Raw genomic sequence first — 26,625 nt, 5'->3', positions numbered from 1 at the left:
AAACCCGAGCTGCAGGGCTGTTTGTAAAACTTTGGTGCTTTGCTCAAACTGCAGAGTCCTTCAGATTGAAGCTCGGGGCCAGTGGAGGATCTATTTACTTCTTGTTTCTCTAGTGGTTCTCTCTCTGCTTCAGCTCCGTGTTTTCTTCTCTTTGCATAGCTTGTTAACCTTTTTTTCTTAAATGTAATTTTATTCTTTTGCTGTGAGTGTTTTGTAATGTTTCTCACTCTGGACGTTGATCTGATACTTTGGTCTTAAAGGTCAGATAGAAGGAAGCAAAGTTTCCTCTTTTGAATGTGTGAAATTCATATTCACTAAGGATTTTCCTCCAAATTGAGACTTTTACTTTTGGAAATAAAAACTGTCAACTTCACTTACAAAATGATTTACAGAAAAAAAATGTGAAAAATGTACTCGAGTTAATATTAAAAGGATAACTCTTGCAGCTGTCCTGTGGTGACAAACTACCTTTTACACAGCAGCTCCTCTGTAGTTTAGAGATATTTAATGATGAACATAAGCTAACGATTCCTTCACAATGACTGATAGCGCAGCTTCAAATAATTCATGGAGGTTTTTAGCTGCAGCTGAAGGACACTGATGCTGCTGAATTAAAATCCTTCACTGCAATATTTATGAACTTGACGTGACTTTTAATCCTGCCGGAGGAGAAAGGATCCGCATGATGATGTCACTGAAAGATGTATCTATCGTTTTTCTTTGATCTTCAGTGCTGTAAGTCACCATTTCACTGGAGTGTAGAGGGCAAACACAGACTGAAAGTGTGCACGACTGTTCTCCAAAGTCCTTTGGAGTGGGAACATTTATCTCATATGTTCAGATCAATATATTTACAAGATGTCGTTTATGATAATCATCAGCATATCCTCATTAAGTTAACACTAACTGGGATTTATTAACCTATGAGCCGCCATGGCGGCTCAGCTGGAGATCCACAACAGCAAATTACACTTGTCTGATCTCATCTGGGTCGTTTCTCAGCGTGTCGGTGATGAATCTGCTTGTTAAATATATGTGTTTGATAATTAGACCCGAGTTGTCCTTCTTTTGTGATTTGATTGCTGCTCATGTGAAGTGCTGCTTATAATTGCTTTAAGGCTCGTTTCCATGGTTAAAACTGGTGAAGATTCAAACACTCGAACCCGTCTGGGGTCAGATTTTGTATAGATGTTGTATTGGTCCAGTAAATATGTTGTTTATTGGTACAAAGCTTTGTTTTTTTGACAGACTGTTGTTCTGTTGATTTAATGGAGCCTTTTTACTGAACAGTTTTTCTTGTTTTTCTTTCCTATGACGCATCATGTGATTGTACAGATCCACACTGTGTGGGTGTTTTTTTGTTGTTGTTCTTTGCTCAGGTGATTATTCCTCAGTTTCCCAGATTGACTATGCACATGCCCCTTGATGTGTGGTTGCCTGCCACAGCAGCAGCTAAAATCTGCCTTCTATTCTCCATCACAGGACAAATTGTACCAGCATTTGACCGCTGGCAGTTCCCCACCACAACCCAACTTCTTGAATGGCAAAAGCACTTTCATACAGTGCTTTTTATTTCCCAGCCACTGAATCGGGAACCTTGAAAATTTGGTTATAGCTGAGTGTGTTGGAGTGGAACTAAATTAGATTTTCCACCACCTGAGAAGAGAAATGCAGCTAAAAGGAAAGTTTTTTATACAGAAGAAAATAGTCAAATGCCTGAATTTAAACAAACAAACAGTCTGAGTTTAGTTGTGCTTTTTACATAGAAGTAGGAGATTTTATTCCTCCTTCTTGATTTTTTTACCAATGACCTTGAAGCAGAGAGCCACAGACAGAACGTGCTGAAACACTTGGACCGTGTCTCCATTAAACCGGGTAGTTCTCTAACTGGACGTTTCTCTGTCTCTAATTTACTGTGTGGGAGGTGTATTTCAAATTGTCCTCCTGAAGATTAATTCTTGTTTTTCACATTGCTTTGGAGGGTGGAGTCTCTCTCTCTCTCTCTCTAGTCTGTACTGAAGCTTGTTCTTCTTCATATCATCTGAGAAGGTCGATGGTCCTAATACTTAATTGGTACTCAAAGTGTTTTTACACTGCATCTTTTTCACCCACACACCAATGGCAGAGCTGACCTAACTCACCGGGGGCAACTTGGGGTTCAGTGTCTTGCCCTTGGACACTTCAACATGTGACAGGAGGAGCCAGGAATCAAACCACCACGGTTGGTAGACATCCGCTCTGCCTGCTGAACCACAGCTGCCCTCATGTACGGCTAGAATCAAAGTTAGATGAATGTCTTTTCTTTTAGAGCTTCTTTTCTACAGGACTGATGTTGTAGTATTTGTAAATTTTGTTTGTATTGTTGGTTAATGTTTGCCACACCCCAACCGGTCGAGGCAGATGGCCAACTAACCTGAGTCTGGTTCTGCTGGAGGCTTCTTCCTCTAAAGGGAGTTTTTTCCTGTCCACTGTCTGTCTAGTGCTTGTTCAAGTTGGACTTGTGGGGCTACCTGTGTTTTATTTGTCACTTATGTGAAGCACTTGTTTAGAAAAGTGCTCGATAAATAAAAGTATTATTATTATTTAAGAATTGTGCACGTGTCACTCCGTGTAATCAGTATCTATTAATGGAAGGAAATGAAAGCTGAGCCATTCCACATTGGCATGTGACCTGGTCGCCATGGTAATGTGCACTCATTTTGTCCAGCGCGATAAAAGCAACAGGGATTTGAACTCAGGGCCATCAGGACTGGGAGATGAACAGGAACAAACCCTTTATCTGCTGCAAGAAGTGAGCTGAACTTTTGCTTCTAAAGTGAAATCTCTTTATTGGAGTTAATCTTTCTCTGCGGGTTGTGATGAGGACGGGGAGTACGAGGAACTGATAGCTCAAGAATCATTGTGAATCATGAAGTAAAGTCACAGAGACAGTTTTAGCAGAATTTATTTGCGCTTACAAATGATGCAGCCTGGGACAGAAACAAAAAGAGGAGAGAAGAAGACGGAGCGGAAACTTCAAGCAAACGAGTGGTGTAGACACAGGGAATCCTCCAGGGGCTCGTAAAAAGACAAACAAGGCAACGAGATAGTGTGAGAGGAATCAAGATGGCAAACAGAGATAGCGGTGGGTGGTGAGAGGAGAAACAAAATGACAAGGAAGCACAAGAGGAGAGATGCAAAGACACAACATAACAGAGGAGTAACAAGCGAGGGAGGAACATTTAAAAATAGAGATGATGCAGAGGAAACGTGTTGGTTAACATGTTCCAAGAGCAGGAGAAAAATGTGTTCGGTGTGTTTTAATCAATCAATAATAAATCTGGAGACAACACTTTCCATCAGGAGCTTTAAATACACAGTTCTGCCTCCCAGTTCTCCCAATCGCCCCTTTCCCCAGGTCCCTTTCCTCCCTCAGTTACCAGACTGACACAGACAGTCACACTTGGTCCCACTCACCTTGATTAGCTGTGTTCATCTGTCAGTCACACACATCTGTTCTCTGTTAGCAATTAGGTGACTAGTTCATATATATCACTCTCCTTCCTTCAGTCTCTGTTTGTCTGCTGTTCATCTAACTTCAGTGTACAAGTCTACTCTGTCTAAATTCAGTCTTTGCCTCTTGGTTCGTTTAGGAACAGAAGACCAATAAGTTAAAAGCAAAATCCCAAGTTAAGAACAAGACGTCCAAAATCTCTTTCATAAAAATAATTTTAGTCTCTCTGACTCTAGGCCAGTTACGTCTGAGTCAAGTCATACGTCAAATTCCATGTTTAAATTCAACCAGTCGCAGGTCAACACACAGCTTAAAGGTGCCTACAGACTGAGATTTCAACAGGTTTCAACCAATAAATTTGGGTAAAAAATCAACTTTGTATGTAGACTGGGCCAGAACATAAATCATAAATTTATTTATATATAAAAACATTTACAGCACGTATGACCTAACTGCACTGCGACAGTTGCAAACAATGCAGACTCGTGTCACGATCCATGTCATTTCATGGGGCATTCGGACTGGTTGGTTAGTAGATGTAGGTTGACACAGCAGTCACGTAGTGAGATAAATAAAACCACGAACAAGAAAAAGGAGGGTGCACTATTAAATTCTGTCAGTAGTCAAGAATAAAGCATGTGCTCCTGATGCATGGCTGTATGTACTGTATGTTTAGTGTTATTTCAAAACTTGAATAACAAATTGAGAAGCTTTTAGGCGACATTGACACTGCAGAAAACCTCAAAGTGACCGTACTCACCCATCCGGACAGCAGAGAGGGTGTTGGCCTGGCTGAAGGAGAGCGGTGCCATGGTCAGCAGCAGGGCAACGATGTAAATCGACAGCAGCAGTGCTGGCAGAGCCGGCATCTTCCACTGCTCCTCATGGAGAATGGTCTGCTGGCTGCCTGTACCGCCACCTGCAGGACAGGAAGACACATTACTTCTGAGGAATAGCAGAAAACATTGTCATTATCCCAATCTCACCTCATTGCACGCTAGGTCCTGACTTTAATGGTTAAATATAACTGTTGCCACATCATTAATCATTAATTCCCACTGTCGCCTAAAAACGTCAGTATACATAAACACAAAACTGGCACCAACATCACTGACAACACATTAACAGCCTTTATAAGCTTCACAGCATGCGGTCAATAAATCTTGCTTCTGTTCAGACCTAATCGTTGAGTTTGTTAGCACTCATACCCATGAACTGAGTGAAAAGCAAAATGTGCTCTCCACATTAATCCTGCAGTTCATACACACTGAAAAGAGTGTGTTTAAAAAGTCTAGTCATACACATCAGACATGTGAACCCATACACACACCTACAGTAAAGATAATATATTAAGTCTCTTTGCTTGTATATTTTTATTATCTAGTGTGTTTGTGAACATCATCTTCTTTTTTTTTTGAAACCCGGAATTATCAAGTATCCATCCTTTGCAATGTTTGTAACGCTGGATGTGTAATGTTGTAATTTCTATTTGATTTCTACTGGATCTTATTGCAGACTTTAATATCTTCCAATTCCAATTTTTACTAAATGACTGCACTAGTTTAAATGTAGATTTTTTAACTAGAAGGACCTGTAAATGTTAGTGGGCTTCAAAATAAACAGGCTTTAGTATAAAGTGTGAGAGAAAGTCATAGAGACTGAGCAGAGACAACATTAACTTGAAAGGATGAGAGAACAGGAGAGGAACACAGAGGTAATGTGAGAGAAGACTGGGAAGGAAGGGGGAAAGCAATGCATAGTGGGAGAACAAGACAGACGGCAAAATTGAAGCTTGAAAGAAAATATTAATGAACAAAAGTGTGTGTGAGATCAAGAGACAATCACATGTTGCAGAGAGAGATTTAAAATGGCTGAGCGAGTGAGTATGATGAAACGAGTCCAAATCTTCAAAGTAAATTAGTGCAACTGAAGCGAAGATTTTTCATTAGCGGGGGCGTGCATGTTTTGCATGTTTGTATTTAACTTCTCAGTAAATACAGAGCCTCTCACAAACATGTAGAACTTGAATGCTGTGATGCAACCGCTTCATCTTTTCATCTCGGCGTGGACAGTATGTTCCCCTAACCCTCCTCCCAAAACACATTCCTGGTTTGTTTAACCCACCCTGCGCTCAATGTTTATCACTGCCATCCCACATGAATTTAAATGAGACTCTGAAATGGAATTTAAACTGGCTCAAGTTGATCAGCAGGAGCTCAGTGACAGAGAGAGACACAAACTATAGACAGCAAGCGAAATCACATTAGTTAACTCTAATGATTATATAACTATGAATTAAATGACTTATAGATATATAATATACTGATTATTAGACAAATTTGTCTGGGGACTAGATGACGCAAAAAAAAATCCTGTAATGATTTAGACGAAAGCTTTGAGGAAGTCAATGGAAGTGAAGGACTGAATTTTACCCTTTATCTGGTACACTGGACTTGATTGTTCTAAGATGGACAAGTAGGTACCCTCTAAGGGTGTAGCTTCGCTCTCCTTTTTGGTAGGGTTCTGGTTGCCTGATGTGCTAATTGAGATCTTGGGACCAGCAATATGCTAAAAATCTAAATGTAAAAATCTGGGGAACAGGGGATCGGAGTGATTTGTAAATTGCATTAATTTCTCAAGTCACATTGAGTCACAAACTTACCTTGAAGTATTTCTCTAAATTAAATCTAAAAGAAAACTTGCCGTTTGCCAACAATGACTCCAATGATGCAAAAATAGTGAACTAAAAGAAATGGGAATAAAAACTAAAGACAGGACGGTGACTTAAGACAACAGGAAAGACTAAACGGAGACAAACGACTGGGAGTAAAGTGACAAACTAAAAATAGAGAATATGAAGAACGTGAGTGACAGGACGCTGGGCAGAAAGACGTCAGGATGAGTTGAGACAGAAAATGACAAACGGCTGCAGGCAGAAATAAACAAATTGTGCTAACAATTAGTCTTTCCTGCAGGAAGTGCTATCATGTCAGTTAGCAAACACAGCCGACGGGACCCTGCTGATACCAACTGCCACTGCAATTCACTGCTGCAGTGTTGAGGCTAATCACAGCCACAGCTCTATTAACTACTCTCAATCCCATCTCCTCTTACACCGGAAGCATTTAGCTGACACTCATAGCAAGAGCTGCAGAGCACAAGGCTTTACAAGTGAAGACAGCAAGGGTCACATCAGAGGCAACAACAGACCAAATAAACATTCATGGGGACATCATCCATTTTCTTTAATTTTATTGAACTTTCCTCCCTACAACAGCTCCACAGAGCACAAGGCTAAAATTCATTTAAGCAACTGAAATAACATAAGCTCAGCAGTCAGCTGTAGGCTCTTTGAACATAACCTGAATAACTGAAAATTACTACAACATGGTTATCTTAAAGGTGCGACTCGGTTACAACTGGGCTTATATGAGGTTCTTGAAGATGTTTCTCCTCCTAAAGGATTCATCAGCACTAACTGACTTGTGGAGAATCCAACCTCTGTGGAGACATTGAGTTACACCTTGAGGGTTGTTGAGGTCACGTGTGGATCCTGGTCTCACCGACCATCGTGTTATTGTTGGTGTCACATGAATCAACGTGTGAATAGCTGTTAAACTGCCCGGGAATAGATGCTTGGAAAGTTGTAAATGGGTAATAAGTGGTGTCAAAGACCACTCGATCTGTTGAGTGATGGTTCTTCCAGGTTGATGCAGCTGGTCTCCTTAATTCCCATTTTAAACCATCTGTCTTCTTTGGCCACAGCTTTATTACGACACAGCAGTGGAACATTACAGTCTGCTGGATACTTCTTTTATACCCTTGATGAATCCAGAGGTTAAATGACTGAGAAATCATCTGAACTTTGGAGTGAAATAGACAGGAAAGGTTGCCATTATATTTGTCGCCAATTAACCTTACTGCCTGTCTTTGGATGGTGGGAGTACCTGGAGGAAACCTATGCCGACATGGGGGGACATTTAAACCCACTCAAAAGGCACGTGAGCGACCCATGGGTTTGAACGCAGGCCCTTCTTGCTGTAAAATAATTGACATATTGACATGGCTGAATCATCAAAACTTTCTTAAAAACTTGGGAGATGAGTTTTGATTGATTCAACACTTCAATTGAAGCCTGAGTTCGCATACATATAAACAACAATGCATAATGCTACCAGTCAAAAGAAATCCACCTCTTTAATGTGGCTCCCTGAATAGCTTTAGAGATTTCCTCCACAGGACAATAGAAGCTTCAGCATTTTAAACTGAAATGAAACAGCTTTGGTCAATATATTGTCCAACACCAAAGGTTAGAAAACGCCTTTTAATCTTCACAAACCCAAACTCTCCCTCCCCTTCATCTTCAGCTTCACAATCACAGCAGTGACTTAAAGGTTATATTGTAAACTTGACTTTCGTGCTGCACACCTGACCCGCTGTTCTCTTGCACATTTCAAAACGTCACGTCTGGTTGTGGCTTTTCTGATGTGAAGGATGTGAGCAATAACAAGGAAAAAAGATTTCTATCCAACAAAAGAGAGGCGCTCTGGATAAAGCACTTTGTCTGACGGGTAATGGCCCTTAATGCTCACCTAAATATAGGATATTAGTTTTCTCTCCCTTCAGGGGATAAAGAGATTTTGTTTTGCAGCGACTGCATCATGAAGCGCAGTGTGTTGCTGACTCAACCCACTATAATGACATGGTAATCCCTTCATTTAGACACTGACACACGACACATTTCTGCCTCCAAAAACAGCAGGAAGGCAGGCGAAGGAAAAAAGCAGGGATGTTCAGTTAATGACAAAAAAAAAGTGTTGCCCTGTGGTACAGGCAACAGCAGGAATCAAAATAGAGCAAATCAAGAGTGACAGAGTGAAAAAAATTGATTTCTCATAGCAAAGGAACACTTTATTTTATTTTAATGGGTAGAATGAGAAAGTAGATTAAGTCAAATATATAGATGAGACAATATGAACTAGAAATGAATTGGGCAACATTTAAAATAAAAGCAGTGCAAATTTATTAATAGTTGCAAATATATTAACATCCAAGTCTAGTAGTTGAATAGAGGGGGGTCGGAGGTACTAAAAATGACCCAATGTTAAACCTCTGCTTTTAACTGACAATGGGTGGAGCCAGGCAGGAGACAGAGGACTACTAAAATAAAAATATTAGTAATAATACTACACACTAATAAACAGCTTCAGTTATTTGAGTAAAGTTGATCTTTACTCAATGAATTTATTCATATATGAAGATTTAGCTCGGTTTCCTAGTTTAAGTATGAGTTCATGTCTACGTGTCCCTCGATCTATTATGGTCAGTTGGCTTTCACACTCATCTACTTGTCTAGTCCTTTTGTCAACATAGTAAAGCTGTGTTTCACACACAGTGGACGTGCGGACCACATGTAATGCAAACGTGTCTGATGCCAAGAAGTAAAAAAACAAAAAAAACAAGCAGCTTCTGCACCTCCTGTTCCATATTGTCTGGCATTAAATCAGCTTTGAATGTCATACTGTATATTACAGAGGCATTAGTTTTGACTGTTTTCTTGCCAACACTGAAACTACAAATGCAAATTGGCAGGAAAATATGTCAAACTTAGCGCTTGTTAGCTTGTTGATACTCCCACTACCGACTTTGGACAGATTAACTTTAGCAGTTTAGTGGATAAATATTGTGTTAATAGAAGTTTAGAAGTACCTGAACTATTTACATTACTTCAAAACACAGTCCTAGCATACTGCAGGACCCAGTTGGTGTAATCTGAAATGTGCAAGTATTAACATGAATTTGCAACATACTGTACCTGCACCTGAGTAACACATGAAGCAGCATATACCTGTATATTGAGTTTGGACAATTAATTCAACTTAATTCTGATGATCTTGCTGAACTGCAGACTGTAATGAGCATACTGCATGTCATTTTATGTAAATGCTATTTAGACTCAGATTTGCAATTACCACAAAATGCCTCTGCATGTTCCCAGATTAATCACGCTAATGAATGAAGAGTAAATACAGCAAATAACTGAGAGGATGTATGCAGATGTCTGTTGGTCTGAGCTTTGTAAACCTCGGTGCAGCTACTAAGAGTCAAAAATTGAGGGATATCGCGTGAGAGACATAAAGCATTATCTAAAACTCATTGCTCAGTGGCAGAAGATCAGCAGAGGAAGCCGTCTTGCTGAGACACTTATCGACAGCCAAAGAGTGTGATGGCACATTATTCATCAGATAATTTAGAAACAGCAGTTGGAGGTGTCAACAGATGAGAATGACCACAAAAAAACAAAAAGCAATGAGAAAGTTAGTAAAAGTACAGTAGGTGCCAGTCCAATCAGCTCTTGGGTTGACACTGGACTGATAAATGAAATGATTCAACCCTGAAGTAAACCAGTACATTATAGGTTGTTGGCATTACTGCCACCTTCTGGACTGGATGATGCTCTATTGTTTTGCTTTCATGAGGTTAGTACATTCTTACTCATGACCTTGATGTTGTCAGTTTCCGTTTTGGTCCACCTCTGGTTCTCACTAGAAACCAGAATGCTAGGTTCCAAACAAAGTTACTTGGCCTACTTTGCTTAGAACATGGTTTAAAAACAAGAATCAAACCACACTGGGAAAAAAAAGATCAGATAACACTTGAGTGTCACTGATTCTTTTTTTCAGAGCATTTCTTTGTGAAAAATAACTATTTAAGTCACCTGACATGGAACTTTTTTGGATCTTGACCACAATGTGTGGTCGCCAATTAATCAGCCCACGATGCTTAACTGATTAGACAGAAGTGCCTGCAAAGATGCTGTATCTGTACTTTATCTGTTTCCTCATGGTATATCTCAGGTAGATTATTGTGCACTTGCACTAAACCTGTCAACCTAAAGGGAATGCTGTGTCCCTGTCTTTAAATGTCTTCATTAATTTTATATTAATTTCTTCATTTTATTTATTGATGGAGTTTCTGTAGTGTAGTCATTTTTATTTCACACTGGTTTTGAAGGGTTCAGATATCCAAGTATTCATTCCACTTCTGTCCATTTTCATGTGGACCACAGGATGCAGTTCACAGCTGGACCTAGTCAAGCTTGCAGCAGAACCATATGTTGGTTTTTGTACTTTAGAGTGGTGCTTTCTACTCTTCCATTGATCACAACACATTCAGCCCTGCATGAAAAACACTGCATTCTCATTCATTTCAGCCAGCCTGTCTGTGCAGTGGGGTGCCAACACAGGAGGCTTTGGCAAAGCAAAGTTGAACCAGACTTAACTTTTGCTGCAATACAACGTGACACCATTCGACAAGGAGTTTCTCTGGCCATTCACATACAATCAATACAATCTTTCTTTAAACCTTTTGACACTTGACACAGACTTTGACAGGATTCAACTGGCAGTGCACTAAACTGCCTTGTCTGCCTGGAAGACTTGCAAGTGTTGGAGCAGTTTCATGTTTATTCAGTGTCTTAGCAATGAAGCACATCTTACAAATGCACGTTCAGGACAGTTAACTGGTTCAGCTTGTCTTTTTAAGCATTTGGTTTGCATCTTCTTGTGATGTAACGGTGCTCACCACACCACCAGTGTGTTGCCCTCCTGATAGGATCAGTGCTGTAGACATTGCTGGTTGTAGATAACTGCACTTATCTACTTCACATTCACAATCTTTCTGTACATGCTGTTTTTTCATTTCACCAGATGATACATTAGGTAGAAAAAAACACAAAATGTGAAGGAGAAATCCTGAAATCATGGAAGGAGAACAGAGGGATGGACAAAGAAAGGGTAGAGAGGTAGATAAATGGATGGATAGAGGGTAGCTGCAGCAAAGTGAAGGTGACAGATTGACCTCTGGGTCTCCTCTGCACTCAGGAGAGTCGGATCATCGGGGTGAAAGCTCCTGAGGCGAGCCAGCAGGGAGAACAACAAACTCCTCAGTCAGCAAATATAGAGGAGGAGAAGGAGGAGGAGGGGAGGATGGACGAAGAACAATGAGAAAGATGAGGAGGGGGTAAATTAAAGAGGCAGTAGAGAGAGATGTGTGTAGGTGTGGACAGATTTATTGTATATTAGAAAAGAGAGGGAGGCGAGGACGTGAACGAGGTGAGAGGAAGGAATAAAACAGAAGAGGAGACAAGAGTAGGAGAGGAGACGAGAATGAGAGGAAAAAGAAAATGAATGAAATGAACATTTATTTCATTTAATTTTATGTTACAATAGTTTCCGAGTAGATATTACATTCATTCAAGCATAAAATTTAATATCAGCCGAGGCGAATGTCAAACCCCAAAACTGCTGAACAAAAAGTAGAAGTCTTACAGGACCATTCGGGTTTATTAGGTCTATTTTTGTAGCCGCATCGCCTGACTGCTCCTGCTCCATAACTTGACTTTGTTTGATTTCACCATGTTCCTGTAACTCCACTAATATTATAACATGATAAAACTGCAAAAAAAAAAGTGGCATGACTGTCCGAGAACACATACCCAGGACCTGTAAGTGGTTACTCATCACTTGAGAATGAAAGTAGAGATACTGTACCAGTTTCAGTTCATCCCCAGGTTGCTTTACTTTGTCCCCCCATGACCCTAATTGTTTGCCAACCTCAAGTGCAACATGGTCACATTATATAAATGACAACTAGTGAAAAAAGGTAAAACATTGTGATATAGTTTTAAATCTAATCCACTCACTGATGCATAGTAGTTAGAAATATATATTATTATTGATGCTTTATTAATCCCCTTGGAGAAATCCTCTCAGACAGCTGTAATTTAGGGGCCAAGTGTTTGGGTTTCAGTTTCTTGTCAAGGGAAACATTGACATGTGGTCAGAACCGGTGTCACAAGCCTCGGATTCGACTCCATTGCTAGAGAGCACACAACACAAGAGGAGTAAGATAAGGATGGTTTATTCATAATAATAATAATAATAATAATAATAATAATAATAATAATAATAATAATAATAATAATAATAATAATGTGAATAAATGTCAGGAAGCAGCAGTCGAACTGAGCTGTTGTCAGGTGAGTATGGTGGTAGAAGTCTTGTTGAGCGGTGATCCAGAGGCAATGAGTGAACCAGTGAGGAGACTGAGGAGTTGTAGATTGTTGAGTGGTGAACCGGAAGTGGTGGTGGTGGCTTGTAGGAACAGGTCAGGAAGAAAACATTCACGGTACCAAAGGGCAGAGCAGAGGCAGGTTCAGATCACAAGAAGTCAGTCCGAATGAATGCTGGATAGTATATTTCCTCAGGTTGATGTGAGACTATCTGGCAAGGCTGAGAGGCACATGGACCTACTTAAGTAGGAGTGGCACAGGTGTGGATAATGAGTAATCAGTAGTGAGGCAGGGAGGGGAAAAACAGAAACAGGAATCATGACAACCAGGAATTTAACCCTGGTGTTTGTGGACAACTGAGGACTGCCCTACCAAATAAATGTAAATCTAAATGAATTATTAATTATTAATTATTATCTAATCAGCGAACCCAATTTCAACCCAAACCAAGGTATTTTCCTAACCCTCGAGTTTGGGTGCCTAAAGCCGGCTTTATGAAAGAGCAACCGCAGGAGATTTAGTCCATTTGTAGTTTTTGCAGTTTCTTTTTGGAGACGATTTGCTACAGCTGATTAATCCACATTTAGTGTTCGACACACACACACTACTCTTGTCAGAGGAGCTCACTGTACAGTAATTGTTGTTTTGAATCCTTTTCCTTGTGTTCATTCACAATGCGAAACACAATATCACCAGAACTGACAGCATCTCGCCTCTAATCAGTTTCACAGCAGCAGTGACTCATTTCTGAATGGATTTCACTTTGGAATTAAATTCTTACATAATTCTGTCTTGATCAAGCTTTGAGAGGAAAAAATGACCCAGACGGCAAATATAAGCTCACTGTGGAGACAACATGCTCCAATGTCAAACCCTGACCTTCACCCAATAATATAAGACAAAGGCTGATGGAGTGATGCTAAGAGACTCAAGCGACTGATAAAGGGAAAAGAAGAATTTATCCAGAGCCAAGCTGGAGTTGTGTGGATGAAGCGAACGATCCGGTGATGATATGACTTCATCCTATCTATACAAACAGAAAACGTGAAAAAGGAGCTCAGTGCCTGAGCTCTGAACAAAGCCTGTATTATCACCACAGCAGCTATGTTTATCTCTGAAGAAGCTCAGTGAGCAAGAAGACACAGAAGGAGAGAGTGAGTGGTTTGAAGTGAGGCGTGCATTGTTTCACAAATCCTGAATGAGAAAGCTTTCTTTCTTTAATAACTGCAGATATATGATACAAACAAAAACAATAAGAAGCAATGGGTTTACTTTGAAGACAGTCAAATTAGCTTTTTATCTGCTCCCATGGAGCAAAATTATTCAGTATACTACTGTGTAATGCTCCACTAATCAACAGTAATAAATCAAATTACTCAGTAATGTGAAAAGAGCTTTTCACAGTTACAACCTCACGGAGAATTATGACCAGAGCTGTAGCTCAACAAATTTTTATTTTAGCTCCTATTTATAGTTCTGTAACAAAGAGAGCATGATATTACAGTCAGGAGTTGGTGGAGAACAAACCAGAGGTAAAAACAGAGGACAGACTGGACTTCTTGTTGCTTCAGAGAGATGATCATGATGCTCTGTGTGAACAGGGCTGAAATGTGATGATGTATTAGCAACACATTAAATGTCAAAACATGTCAGTCTGTCAGTTTGTTTGAAGTTTTAGAGAATCAGTTATATCAGCTTTAAACCTTTTAAGCTGAAACGAACATATCAGTGTTGCTGAATGGCTTTACCAATTTACTGTGAATACTAATTGTTCCCTTCTGTGTAATTCCATTAGTGAAAACAAAGTAAGCTTTAATCAGTCATCGAGAACAGATAAGAGCACACACAAGGACACATCCAGATCCACAAAACAAGTTGTGTGCTGTCATTTTGATATATACACCGCCTGTTCCAAAAACAAGTCACCACCTGGATTTAACTAAGTAAATATGTAAGAGCCTCCACTGGATAATTACTGCATGGATGATTGTTTCAGCTGGTAACAAGTTATTGAACCCATACTGATGCAGTGATTTCTTAAACAACCATGTCTGAAGACTCTAAATGGAAAAGATGTTAATCTTAGAACTGTCGAATGGAAGAAGGTCACGTGGTCTGTCATGGACATCTGCCACCATGACAATATCAGGATTCATCGGATTTATGAAGGAGTGGTTCAGGGAGCATGACGCATTTTCACACATGGATTGAGTTCAGACCTTAACCCCACTGAGAATCTGTGGGATGTGCGGTAATCAAATATAAAAGTGGTCCAACAAAATATTAGTGTGTGACATTTTGTTGTTTTCTGGACGGGCAGTGTGTGTGTGTGTGTGTGTGTGTGTGTGTGTGTGTGTGTGTGTGTGTGTGTGTGTGTGTGTGTGTGTGTGTGTGTGTGTGTGTGTGTGTGTGTGTGTGTGTGTGTGTGTGTGTGTGTGTGTGTGTGTGTGTGTGTGTGTGTGTGTGTGTGTGTGTGTGTGTATAGAGAGATTTTCAGATTCCTATACCAGATTGTTTGGTTCACATGATCTTTGTCATGAATGAGCTAAAAGAGCACTGTTTACTGGACACAACACCTTTCAATGAATGTTGAAGAACTAAAGAGCCTGAACGTGAGCAGTAAAGGCCGCGTTCACTCAGTGTGTTTCCCCACAATAGTCAGCCAGCTCTGTACCAGCCTTTATTCAGTTTTTGTCCAGGGACCCTCAGGAACATGGACAGTTGTGTTTTGGAGCCATGTTGATCACAGAAGCAAACGACATGATCACACTATGAACTATGAATGTGAACTAGCTCATTTCAATCTGTGTTTGCTCTTTTTGTGACCTTAAATGATTTAACACATAAATAAGTGGAGGTTTGTTTGGTGTAAACAGCTCTGTGGAGACTACACTTCACTACGTATCAGAGGACCTTCACGGTCTTTATGATCTCTGTGTGTAAACAAGGTCTATGCAAGTGTCTTAGAGCAGGTGTGGACTGACATACTTCATAAAATAGAGTTTTATCTTTTTTGGGATATTTTTTCTTTCAGCTTATTGCCACAGCAGATCACAGTTGCTGATGCAACCCTCCTCAATTTTCACCAAACCTGGGAACAGCACCATGGGTGCACTGGCTTATACAACCTCAGTGGCTGGGTTTCTTTTCTGTTCTGTTCTTTCTTATTAATTAACAGAAAGGAGTGGTTGGGCCTCCAACTACTGATCCTAGAGTTGATGGATGACCACTCTACTACGAACTGAGCTACTGCTGCCCTCGAATGTGAGATATGCAATTGATGCATGTGAAATACACAAACAAATGCGTATTTTTTTTTTTTTTTTGGAGAGCGCACCTATCTAAATGCTACACCCACAGTTCATCTCGGCTGTGGACGTTTGTTCCTGTCTCCCTATTTTTCATTTCTCTCTGTGCTGGCAATTGTCAAATGATACAAGACTTCCAAAAATCAAGACATCCATCAAACTCATCCGTCAGATCTAAAGTTCTACTTTACTACATACTGTATAGGAGGATGATGCCTGTTTTCATTCAATACCACAGCAAGTCTTAAGAATACTGAGTTGAATAACGTCACACTGCTCACACAGAAGTTTGACTAAAGCAAAATGAAAGACGGCACATTTAAAGTGACTGATGAACAAATAACCACCTTTCTGTTCTTTGCATAATTGCATTTCATACAAAACTTAAAGGAATACAAATGACCGACTGCCTGCAGGTAAGAATCATATCACTTGAAGTGGCAGGTTTCAAAGCTATGTTGGTGAAATTTAAAGACCAGCCTGGCTCCAGACCTCTGAACATTGTATTTCTGTGTGTTTACAGATAGAAACTAGATTGTCACAGATGGCAGAATCTCTGCTTGTAAAAACAACAGAGCTAATCAGAGCTTTGCAGGAAGTATTAAGACTGAGAATGAGTTGTTTTTTTTTTTCTCATGACAGATCCTGAAAAATAGAGGATTTTTTTTTTTTTCCAAATGTCATCTGTTCTTAGCAACCACTACCACTGCGTCTAGGCGGGAACCGAAACCAGCTAACATGGACATGATGTCAGACTGAATAATGAGCTGAAAGAGAAATGACAATTCAGTCTGATTATCACACGGGTTCAGTACTTGGATGGATACACTTGGTAAGTTTCCACCACTGCAGCAGAGAGAGTGGTTGGCAGAGGACAGACAGAATGAAAACGAGAGATTAGAGACAGAAAGGAAACTGAAATAAAACGCAGAGCACCGACAGACAGATAGTGAAGAGGAGGAAGATGAGAGGAAGAAGAGCAGAGTGATGAACAGAAGCTTTGTCTCCTGTGGGATCTTTCACACCTCCAACAGTCGAAGGTTCATTCTCCGCCGTGACTTCAGCTCCTCTATAGGCTAACACCAACAGAGAGGAGAAGCAAGCCTCTGGGGGAGCGTCTACGGAGATGAAACACAGGAAACAACGAACGGCCCAACAGGTCTCACACTGCGGAGGCTGGAGTGTGCTGTGTCTTTTTATATCTGTTGGTTTGAGCTTTAAAAATGTGAGGATTTCCTGTTTGTTCAGATTCATTATCAATGGAAAACTGTTGAAATACAACAAGCTAATTCAAGACATTTGTTTAGTTCTTTTAAATTGTACTAACCAAATAAATTGTTTACTATATTTTTTATAACTGTGTCAAATCATTCATCTGCATTACTTTCTAAATGTTTAACATAAAGATACAGCCCAGTCTGGCTCTACAGATCAAACACAATGACACACAGCTGTTCGTACATTTCATCCTATATATACATCTGGTTTGATCTGTTTTTTAACAAGACACTACAATCAATGTTTCTCTTGTGACACACAAACACAATGATCTGAGGTCATCAAACGGCTCTGATACAACTTGATCAGCTCAGATAGACGTGCTACAACATATGCTTTGCTGCCTCAGTAGAAGCAACAAGGCTTTTATTCCAGCAATCCAGATGATTTGACTGCCAACATGCTCACTGGTGACTGGATGCGATGCCAAGCTGCTTTTGTTTCAAATGTTGTTTGGACTGAATCTCAGAACAACAAAGCAGATTGATGAAGAAAGATTTTGTGTCGTGGAAAGTGTTTTGGCTTTTTCATTATGTATTTGGAAGCTTTGTGATTTGGAAATTTAACTTGGAATACAGACTCTCTGATACAGTAGAATATGTTTATTTCTGCAAAATCAAATGTTTTATAAATACAACACATTACTAGAATGTTAATAAGGAAATAAAAAAATGAAAACTTTGCATGCAGGAAGATATAACATCCTTGAGAGATGATTTTCACCACAGTTGGCAGAACACCCATCTCTCATGAACATCCTGGTGGGGGTCACTGACATAATCAAGTCTGAGGCAATGGTTTGAAAAAAGGCATCTGTGTCCAACGACTGTGTTCACTCATCATATCAGTCAAAAAGTCATCGTAGCAGTCGGCTCATAAACTAACTGAAAGACTGAGATTGTAGAAACGAGTCCAAGACAAAGACTGAACTGAAGTAGAAGAAGCAGCTGTGGTGCTTTGGCCATCTGAGTCAAAACCTTATTACACCTTTAAAATCAACAAGGAAAACATACAAAACAACACACTGACTGAGAGACTACTGTGAAGGTCATTTCTAATTCAGGAGTGACTGGAATTAGAAGCCGGTCTGGACGCTGGAGCTCGGTCTGTTGGCATCGTGAACTGGACCTTAAGAAAAATGGAAGCTTTCCTCCATGTGTGGGTGCAGTCTCTGCTTCAGACTTGTGTGCACCACACTGTGGCAGGTTTTATTTCAGACTCACTGTAGCATTAAAATGCTAATCACGTCCTGGTAGATTCATTAGCTGTCTCATAAATATTGATTTACTGTCTATTAAGCATTTATAAATCCCCAAATAAATATTGAATTAATGTAAGGTTAAACAAGACACTAAGTCAGCATCCATCATCTTTTCTCCATCCATCCTCCATTTGTCTCCGTTTCCCCTGCAGCAGTGTCATCCCTCCTTTTTCAGCCTCCATCTGCCTTTTTTAGCCCAAAAATGATGAGGTGATTGACAGTTCGCCTTCCTTTGCCCTCCAGCCTGTCTGACCTCCGCCAGCCTGTCACCAGGACGAGGCTCGGAGTCGTAAAAAAGGCCAATGAGTCGGACAGAGTGTTAATCAGACTGGTGCTAAAATTAAAACACGGCTTCCTTCTTCCACCACTGACAGGATCTTCCCCGTCTCTCTGGAACACGGTGAACGCCGGCAGGAAGCCGAATGGCCGACACCGTTCCTTCCTGTCTGTCACAGCCGCTCTCCATCACTGTCTGAGCTTCTGTTCATCTGCCTACGAGCTTGTTTGTTTCCATTTTTATGCTCCTTCTATTGATCTGACCCAGTGGTCAGTTTCTCTTTTATTCTATCTTCCTCTTAAAGACAATCTGCCATCTGTCCATATTAACAGTTAGAGGTGCATGAGGAAGACAACTGTGAACCCACGGGTAACCGCCTGAACTCTGAGGAGATGAGCATGCAGTAAAATGTTAGCGTGACAGTGCATTCAAGTTTCCACTCTGTTGTCAGGAAGCTGCGGTCCTCTGAGCCGCCTCCTCCTCCTCCTGCTGCACTGCTTTGTTTCCGTGGTAACACATCCTCGACACTCGCTGTGTGGATGTGACTGGCGGCCGTCACTGAAGGACGTGCATGGCTTTCTGGTTTCCTAACAAACTGCAGTCATGACTCATATTTTCAGCAGGATGTGAGGTTATCAGATTTCCCACAGCATTTTCACATACCTTAGACTTAACAGACTTAAAGTGCATATGTGTGAGTCATGTTTACTGAAGCTGCTTTCTTTACACACAAGCAAAAGACAGAGTGTCATCTTGTGTCCAGCTTTTTTCAAATCTTTTGAATCGCAGAGTTTTATTATGTGTAATTAAATTCAAAGTCTTTCACTCACCTCTAAGCAAAGTGCTCTTCTTGCATAAACCAAACCTCTCACTGGACTTAGTGGTTTGTTTGTCTTGCGCTCACTTTTCATTAATATATGTTAACGCCTCATTCATTCAAAAATATATATCCCAGTGAGATTTTAACATTTGCTTGGATCCTCCTCTCACTGTCTCTGTATTTCATTGTCTGTCTAGTTAACTCAGCTGAAGGAGTATTAGGATGGATGGACAAACTGGAAGGAAGGAAACAGAAAATGAAGAGCGATGGAGGAGTGAATGATGTCACTTCTGCACAGCAAGGTTTCACAGAACAACTTAAGAAGAGACAAAATAACCAAAATGAGATACAGTAATCATTCTGCAAGTGCAGCAGTAACGAGAGTCACTGGATGATTAATGTATTTAACCACGAGAGTTGAGCTGCTTCTTTTATTCAAACGTTTTGCATGATGAACTTGAGGTGGTTCATTTTTACCACTTCTGATGAAGATAAATTAATTAAATAAAATTGATGCTGCAGACTCACATGTACCCACACACACACTCCGTGACTGACACTTGGACTTTAGCTCTTTGCTCACAGACAGACTTTTTTTATTCTCCTCTGAACCTGTTTCTTGTCATTAAACCTTGTTAAATCAGGTTCAGAGAACAACTGTGATCGTGCTGTGTTAGGATCCTCTGCTGCTCTGCTGTCAGACATTAAATATTCACAGGCAGTGCTAATTAGAGGAGACACACTCGCACTCACACACAGATGTACAGTAAACTCAACCCTTTCATTCATGCCCATACGTGCACCCACACCAACTATAAATCTCTGCTCTGCTTGTGCACAGTATCTGCACTCTCTCCTGACCTTTAGATGAGGTGTGAATGGAAATCCCCTTAATTACCGACACACACGCATCTTCTCTGTCGGCTGAGGCTTTGAATTATTCCTGTTTGAAGAACAGCCGACAGCTGCTGAACTTTATTGCAGCTGGTGAAATAGTCGATCAGCGGGGGTAATAAGGTGAATCATAATAACATGAAAGCACGTTACAGTTTCCATCCATGTATTAGAGACCAAAAGTCTTACCTTTACTTCCTACAGCTACGTATCTGACCTGTAGCATCAAATCTAATGTCAGGATAAACAGCAGCATGCAAACTGAAATGAGTCTGTATTGAATGTGGTGTTGTTGGACATGATGCAGCACATAACAGAAATGAAAGATGAAAGAGCTGCTCACAGATGGAAATAAATAAATAGTGACAGCTCACAAGAGGCACGGCCACTGAAAACCAAATGACCTGACTAGGACTCCATAATCCAGACTGTGGAGCCCATAAAATAAAGTTTGCACATAGGAGAGAAGAACCAAAAATAAAAGTAAGACATTTTCAAATTAGGCTGGAACCTTGAACTCCTCTAGACAATAACACAGGAGCTGTATGTGAGAACACAAATGCCTGAGTCAATCAGTCTGGACATTAACCGGACATTTCCCTGTCAGCTCCTTAGTACAAACTCTGAGTAATGTCCGATTGAGCCCATGGACAAATACAGCACGGCGTTTTCTGAAGAACTTAATGAGCGTAAATTGATCACACTCCATTTCATCACCACAAAGTATGAGAAATATCTACTTTGCTTTTATGCATTCTACTGCTTCCCCATCGTGAAACCATAGTTATAAACATAACATATTGACAGACTAATTTTAAGTTCTTGATATTTCATGTTTTCAAGAACTTAAATCAAGTCCAGTTGCCACTGAACAGCAGATTTGTGATAACCATGACCTGGTTGACTGAGAATCTTCATCTAATTTAGGGTGAAATAGTTCAAACAATGTCCAGAGTTCATATATGACACATAGACTTCAACATATATCTAACATATATCTATATAAACCACAACCAGAGCAGCACTGTCTGTGTTTGCTTGCTATTTTAACACCACTCGCTCTCACCACAGATGGTTTATAGTACTTCTAATCACAAGTACGTCTGATGACAAGTTGCAAATAATTGATTTCTCTTCATTCACTAAGCTGAATAGCCAATCAGAGCGGCCTCTCTCACGGACAGATCTGCTGCTGATTCAACATGCTGAGTTGGCAGAAAAGCCAATAACGCGGGTCTGACCAGTGCCAAGGATGTGGACACGCTGCAAAGCCTCCTCCAGCATACACTCTGACGACCGACCGCTGGCTTGTGTCATAGTCACTACAGATTTAAACATCTGTGCGATTTACAGATTTACACAATCACTCAAATGAAAGCAGAAGAACTTGACTTGATAACAGATTATATACAGTATTTAAATCTTCTTTACATGTATTTCTATCATCTTTCTACCTCTACATCCCCCTCATTGTCCAGTCTGAAAACACCTGGTTATTGTGGGTCAACTGTCACTCCATTCATCAGCATGTGTGACTAGTTTGTAGTTCCTGACAATTGTGGTTAAAAAGGTATCGGTGATATCTTTGTACTGTCCTGGGTAAAGTGAGCGTGCCTTATAGAAAAGGTTACAGCCATTAGGTGCACAGAAGTTAAAATCCCTGAGCTGTCAGCACATTTACAGCAAAAAAAAAGAGAAGTGACGAGGGGGCGGGGGGCTGAGAAAAAGTGGTGGCACTAACGTTAATGCTTGGAGACGGGGAAGGGGTAGAAAAAACAGACATGTCAATTGGGAGACATTCTCCGTTAATCACATGTATCAGTGAAGAGAAGCGCTGCCATTTTCCCAGACTGCACTGCAGTGGGTAAATTGTCTCCAGCAGCAGCAGCAGCAGCTCCGATGGGAATACAATGATTACCATTCTCTGTTTGATTGCCACTCACTCTGTGTCGCCGTGTAATAGAGACTCCAACTCTTATCTGCTAACAGAATAACCCTTTAATTAACCCTTAATGAAAAAAGCCTTAAGTCACAAACAGTGGAAATTCTTAATCCTGATGTGACAGTTGGAGAAGTTGCAGCTTTCTGCTGCTGAACTGTGTCTGAACTTTACATTCAGTGGGTGTTAAAGAAAATGTCTGGGTCTCTTTGTAGCTGCCAGACTCTGAGAACCGCTCAATGAGCAGACTGTTGGGAGCCACCTGCATCGTGTGCCATGAAGCAATGCTTCAGGTTTCTCTAATCAGAGTGCCTGCTACTTAAAGTCAAACTGAAAATCGAATTCTTCTCACATTTCGGAGGTAGTAGACATGGTCATGGGTGCTCATCTCAGAAGGCCAGAATCTACTCATTTCAGCTGCATTTTTGATGGTTACTGTGCAGTATTTATATCTGCTGGCTAGTTTTCTTCATTTAGACTATTCACTTTGAAAAAATACAAAAAAAACAAAAAACAAAGAACATCTTAGACTATGCTTTTCATCTGCCCAGGAGGTTTATTTTACTTTATTTGATCAATGAAGGTAAAATAATAGTAGCAGATACTGTCATTGAATTATTATTAGTATTAAAGTCTTAGAAAGATTTATTTTTTTAATACATCCTATACATACACAAAATACTTCACTAAAGAAAATTTAGTGGAGTTGCCTTGAACTAATCACCAACTAAAACAGGTGTTTTATGTGTTTTATTTATTGTTATATTATAACCTTCAAACTCACGAGCTACATGTCAGAATCCTGAAATAAGAACAACTGTTTATTAGCTTCTCTGCAGATGTTTCACTTCATTTAGTGAACACATACAGGCAAACGATGAATAAGCTGCTACTAGTTTGTGCCTCTCAGCAGTTTATGCAGAGTTAGAAATTACTCATGAAGAAAGTTTCTCATTCCAGATACTTAATGAACGACTCATTATCTAGTCATTAATATGCAGTAGTATCTCCCATCTCTGATCTTCAGTCTTCAAATCATCATTGTCTAGACCTCAGTTCAGAATTACTCAGACTATTATTGTTCTTCAGTAACTACTCATGCTCTGTGTAACATTGTGTTATATAGATATTAAGTTTATGGGTTTTATTTTGTACTTTGTTTTTTCTCATTGTTTGCTGAGAGGACGTGATGCTAACAGCTTAACAGCTGCCAGTTTGTTATCTGAGTTGCAGAGACAGAGTTGACAGTGTTGCTGACAGTGTTGTTTCCTGTACTCAGGTGAAAAGACACAGGACAGACACAGACTCTGACAATGAGTAGTAGAAAGGTTTAAACTTGGAGTTAGTGGATCCAGTTATTACCTTATAATTCTGCTGAATTTGCTGTATTATGTATAAAATGTACATGCTGTAAGCTTATACATTTCAAAACATCCCGCTGCACATCCCACTATTTTCAGCACTATCCCTCCTCAAATTCCCCTTTAGTGTTTGATGAGAATAACCCCTAAATACTGGGCTTCCAAGGCTCCTCTTCATCTTTCCTCACTGCCGTTAATCTTCCCTCACTGTAGACATGAATCAGTTTGAAATTAGAGGTAAACTAGCAAACATCTAAGTGGAGCTAAAAAAAGACAGAGGGAAAGAAAAAAGACAAAATGCTCAGACTACCACACGTTCTGATAAAGTCCTGGCTTTTGCTTTCTCTCCTGCAATTATCCAAGCTACTCAGATATAACACCACTAAATGCCAACCACCCCCCTCACACATCATTAACCCGGCATGTGCACACACACATATGCACACTAGTCACACTTCTACCTCATAATGATTCACTTGCAGAAGACAAATTTGGTATAAAGTATAATAAGTCCTAAAAATACCCTGTTACCTTATAGTGGTGGAGAGGTTTGTGTGACCCTAGGAGCTATGTTGCTGGGGGCTTAAAGCCCCTGGTAGGATCTCCAAAGGAGTTCTGAGCCAGTTTACAACCGAGACAACCTTGCCAGGCCCGGGTTTGGGGCATGTAGATGAGTGCCTGGGTGCAGCTCGAACCTACCTCCCTGTAGGCCCACCATCTGCAGCAAGAAGCATAAGGGGCCAGGGCAATGTTGATTGGGTAGCAATTGTGGGAGGTTACCTACTTACCCAATCCCTGGACAAGGAATCTAGCTATTGGGACATCGAGAAGTACACCTAACATATATTACTGTATCTTCACCTGTTTCTTAGTTTTCTTTTCTCTTTTCCTCTGCCTCACTCCGTCCATGTCATCCTGACTCACCGATTTTGTTTCCCTCTATTATGAAATGACCCATTAGGATGAATCAATCTCCCTGATGTTGTTTGCCTCATCATGTGGCTCCGACATCAGCCAAGCAGTAATACCTGAGAGAATGGTCATTAAAGGAATTATGGGTACAACACAAGGCCATGCTGCAATACTCAAAAAGCCATAATGATGGAACAGACCGTCCCCGAGGGCGTCGTCACTTCAACACTGTTAATGATGCAGATTTGATGGAGACAGATTTCAGATTGTGAATCAGGTTTAGTTTTTGTCATCAACACAAAAAGTGTGTTTCTAATACAGTGAAAATATTAATGGACATTTTAAAGGTTCTGAGTTAGGCCACCCCTTCTAATCAGAAGTTCTAACCCTGTGCGTCACATGCAGACATGAAATGGTACCTCATGCAGATGTGTGACAGGCGGCACCACAGGTTCTGACACGATGTCAGTATTCAATCCACTGGGTGAATTAATTTTAAATATCATGATGGTCCCAGTTTTATTCTCAAAATTAGCATTTTGAAGCTTTGAATTATAAAGAAATTATATATATATATAAAACCTGCTGCACGAGGTAGGCAATCTCTACGTTATTGCTCCTGCTGAGTCACTAAAACTTTCACACATATAAGAACTATATCAGAATCCTTCTGTGACATTGTTATGTGCAGGAACAGCAACTCACATGCTGAAGTTCTAGAAAAGCCTGAAGCGCTTTTCTATATGCACCCAGTGCAGTTGGTACCACAGGAGTAGATAGGCCCTCCATCACGACAGCCGCACATCACCTGAAAGCTTTTCATTGACCTCAGTAAGGTGAGCTAGTTTTGTATTTCACAACACTCCACCTGTTTATTTCAATCTCCCACTCAAATCACTGTGCTTTTGCAGCACTGCATAAAATGTTAGGTTGTAGAAGCATCGTCCATTTTTTTTGCTTGTTCTTCTTGTGACTCGACAAACAGACTGAAACTCCTTGAAAGAACAATGCATAAATTACCTAGGCCTTTTCCTCTCCTCTGTCTTTGTCTCCCAGCATGTCTCTCCTGACAGTGTAATCTTTTATATACCAGCTCTGCAATATGTTGTGGAGCTGGATGTTGTGAAGTAAGAAGCGGCAGAGAGGGCATGAGCAGTGCAGCAGGTAATGAAAGAGAGATTCATCAAAATAAAGAAGTTCAGAGTTCAAGAAAGAGGCGAAACAAACATGCAGAGAGGTTTGACAAAGACGTGGAGAAGAAAAACTTGTCCGAAGCCAGAGAAAGGTTAGATGTAGTGACGACTCGGACAGAAGAGCAGATTCCTCCCTGATTATGTTTTTACTGTCAGTAATGTCTGTGTGGATGAAAACAAAACCTGAAAAAGTCCCAACTCAAGCTCCACGAAAGCTTTTTCCAGAGCTTCCAAGAGAACATCACAATCATTTTGGATCCCCTGAGAAAATGTAATTTCCGGTGGGACTGTTCATGTCTTGAGGAAATAGTTGTTTCTTTCATTTAAAAAAATCAAAGGAACAAGCCTGAGAATATAAAAAACTAGAAGGTAAGAGAGAGGAGGTAACTATGACTCTCAAGGTGCATTGCAGTACAAAACCTCCAATTACAGAGTTTCAGATTCTCTCAGATGGATTATTACCTTCATGTTAGTGTCACGAGTAAAATACTATAATTATGTGTTTCCGTCTTGTAATTAGCTCTGACATCAAAATCTGTAGTTTTCATGAGCAGGAGACTTTAATTATTCTGAAAGCCCCAACAATGGTTTCCTCATGTCATCCAAAGTTTGTTATTCAGGCTAATGTAATACAAATATAATGAATATTGTGCTTTATTGTTGGTGCAGAGGTGTGAGATATTCAGATTATTAACGTTTTTTCCAGGTTCTCAGAGCACTGACACACTTTTAAGGTAAAAAAGTTAAAAGATGAGAAATGCCGAATGTTCTTGTCTCGTGTCCAATAATGTCTCTGAGAAGTGATAGAAGAGCAAT

The 26,625-nt window shown here is 40.3% G+C and overlaps 1 protein-coding gene across 1 annotated transcript in view; it reads right to left on the bottom strand.

Annotated features, from left to right (window-relative positions):
* Window positions 1–4,362, bottom strand: part of LOC113155163 (glutamate receptor ionotropic, kainate 5-like) — a 52,384-nt gene extending 48,022 nt beyond the window's left edge. The window contains exon 1 of the mRNA XM_026349719.1: window positions 4,254–4,362. Within this exon, the coding sequence (XP_026205504.1) occupies window positions 4,254–4,362 (109 nt within the window). The remainder of the gene's footprint in view (window positions 1–4,253) is intronic.
* Window positions 4,363–26,625: the final 22,263 nt, after the last annotated feature.

The sequence above is a fragment of the Anabas testudineus genome, chromosome 11 (assembly GCF_900324465.2).
Source record: "Anabas testudineus chromosome 11, fAnaTes1.2, whole genome shotgun sequence".
NCBI classification, from domain to species: domain Eukaryota; kingdom Metazoa; phylum Chordata; class Actinopteri; order Anabantiformes; family Anabantidae; genus Anabas; species Anabas testudineus.
Note: the sequence above shows the minus strand (reverse complement) of the source record. Positions and strands in the feature narration are given on the sequence as shown.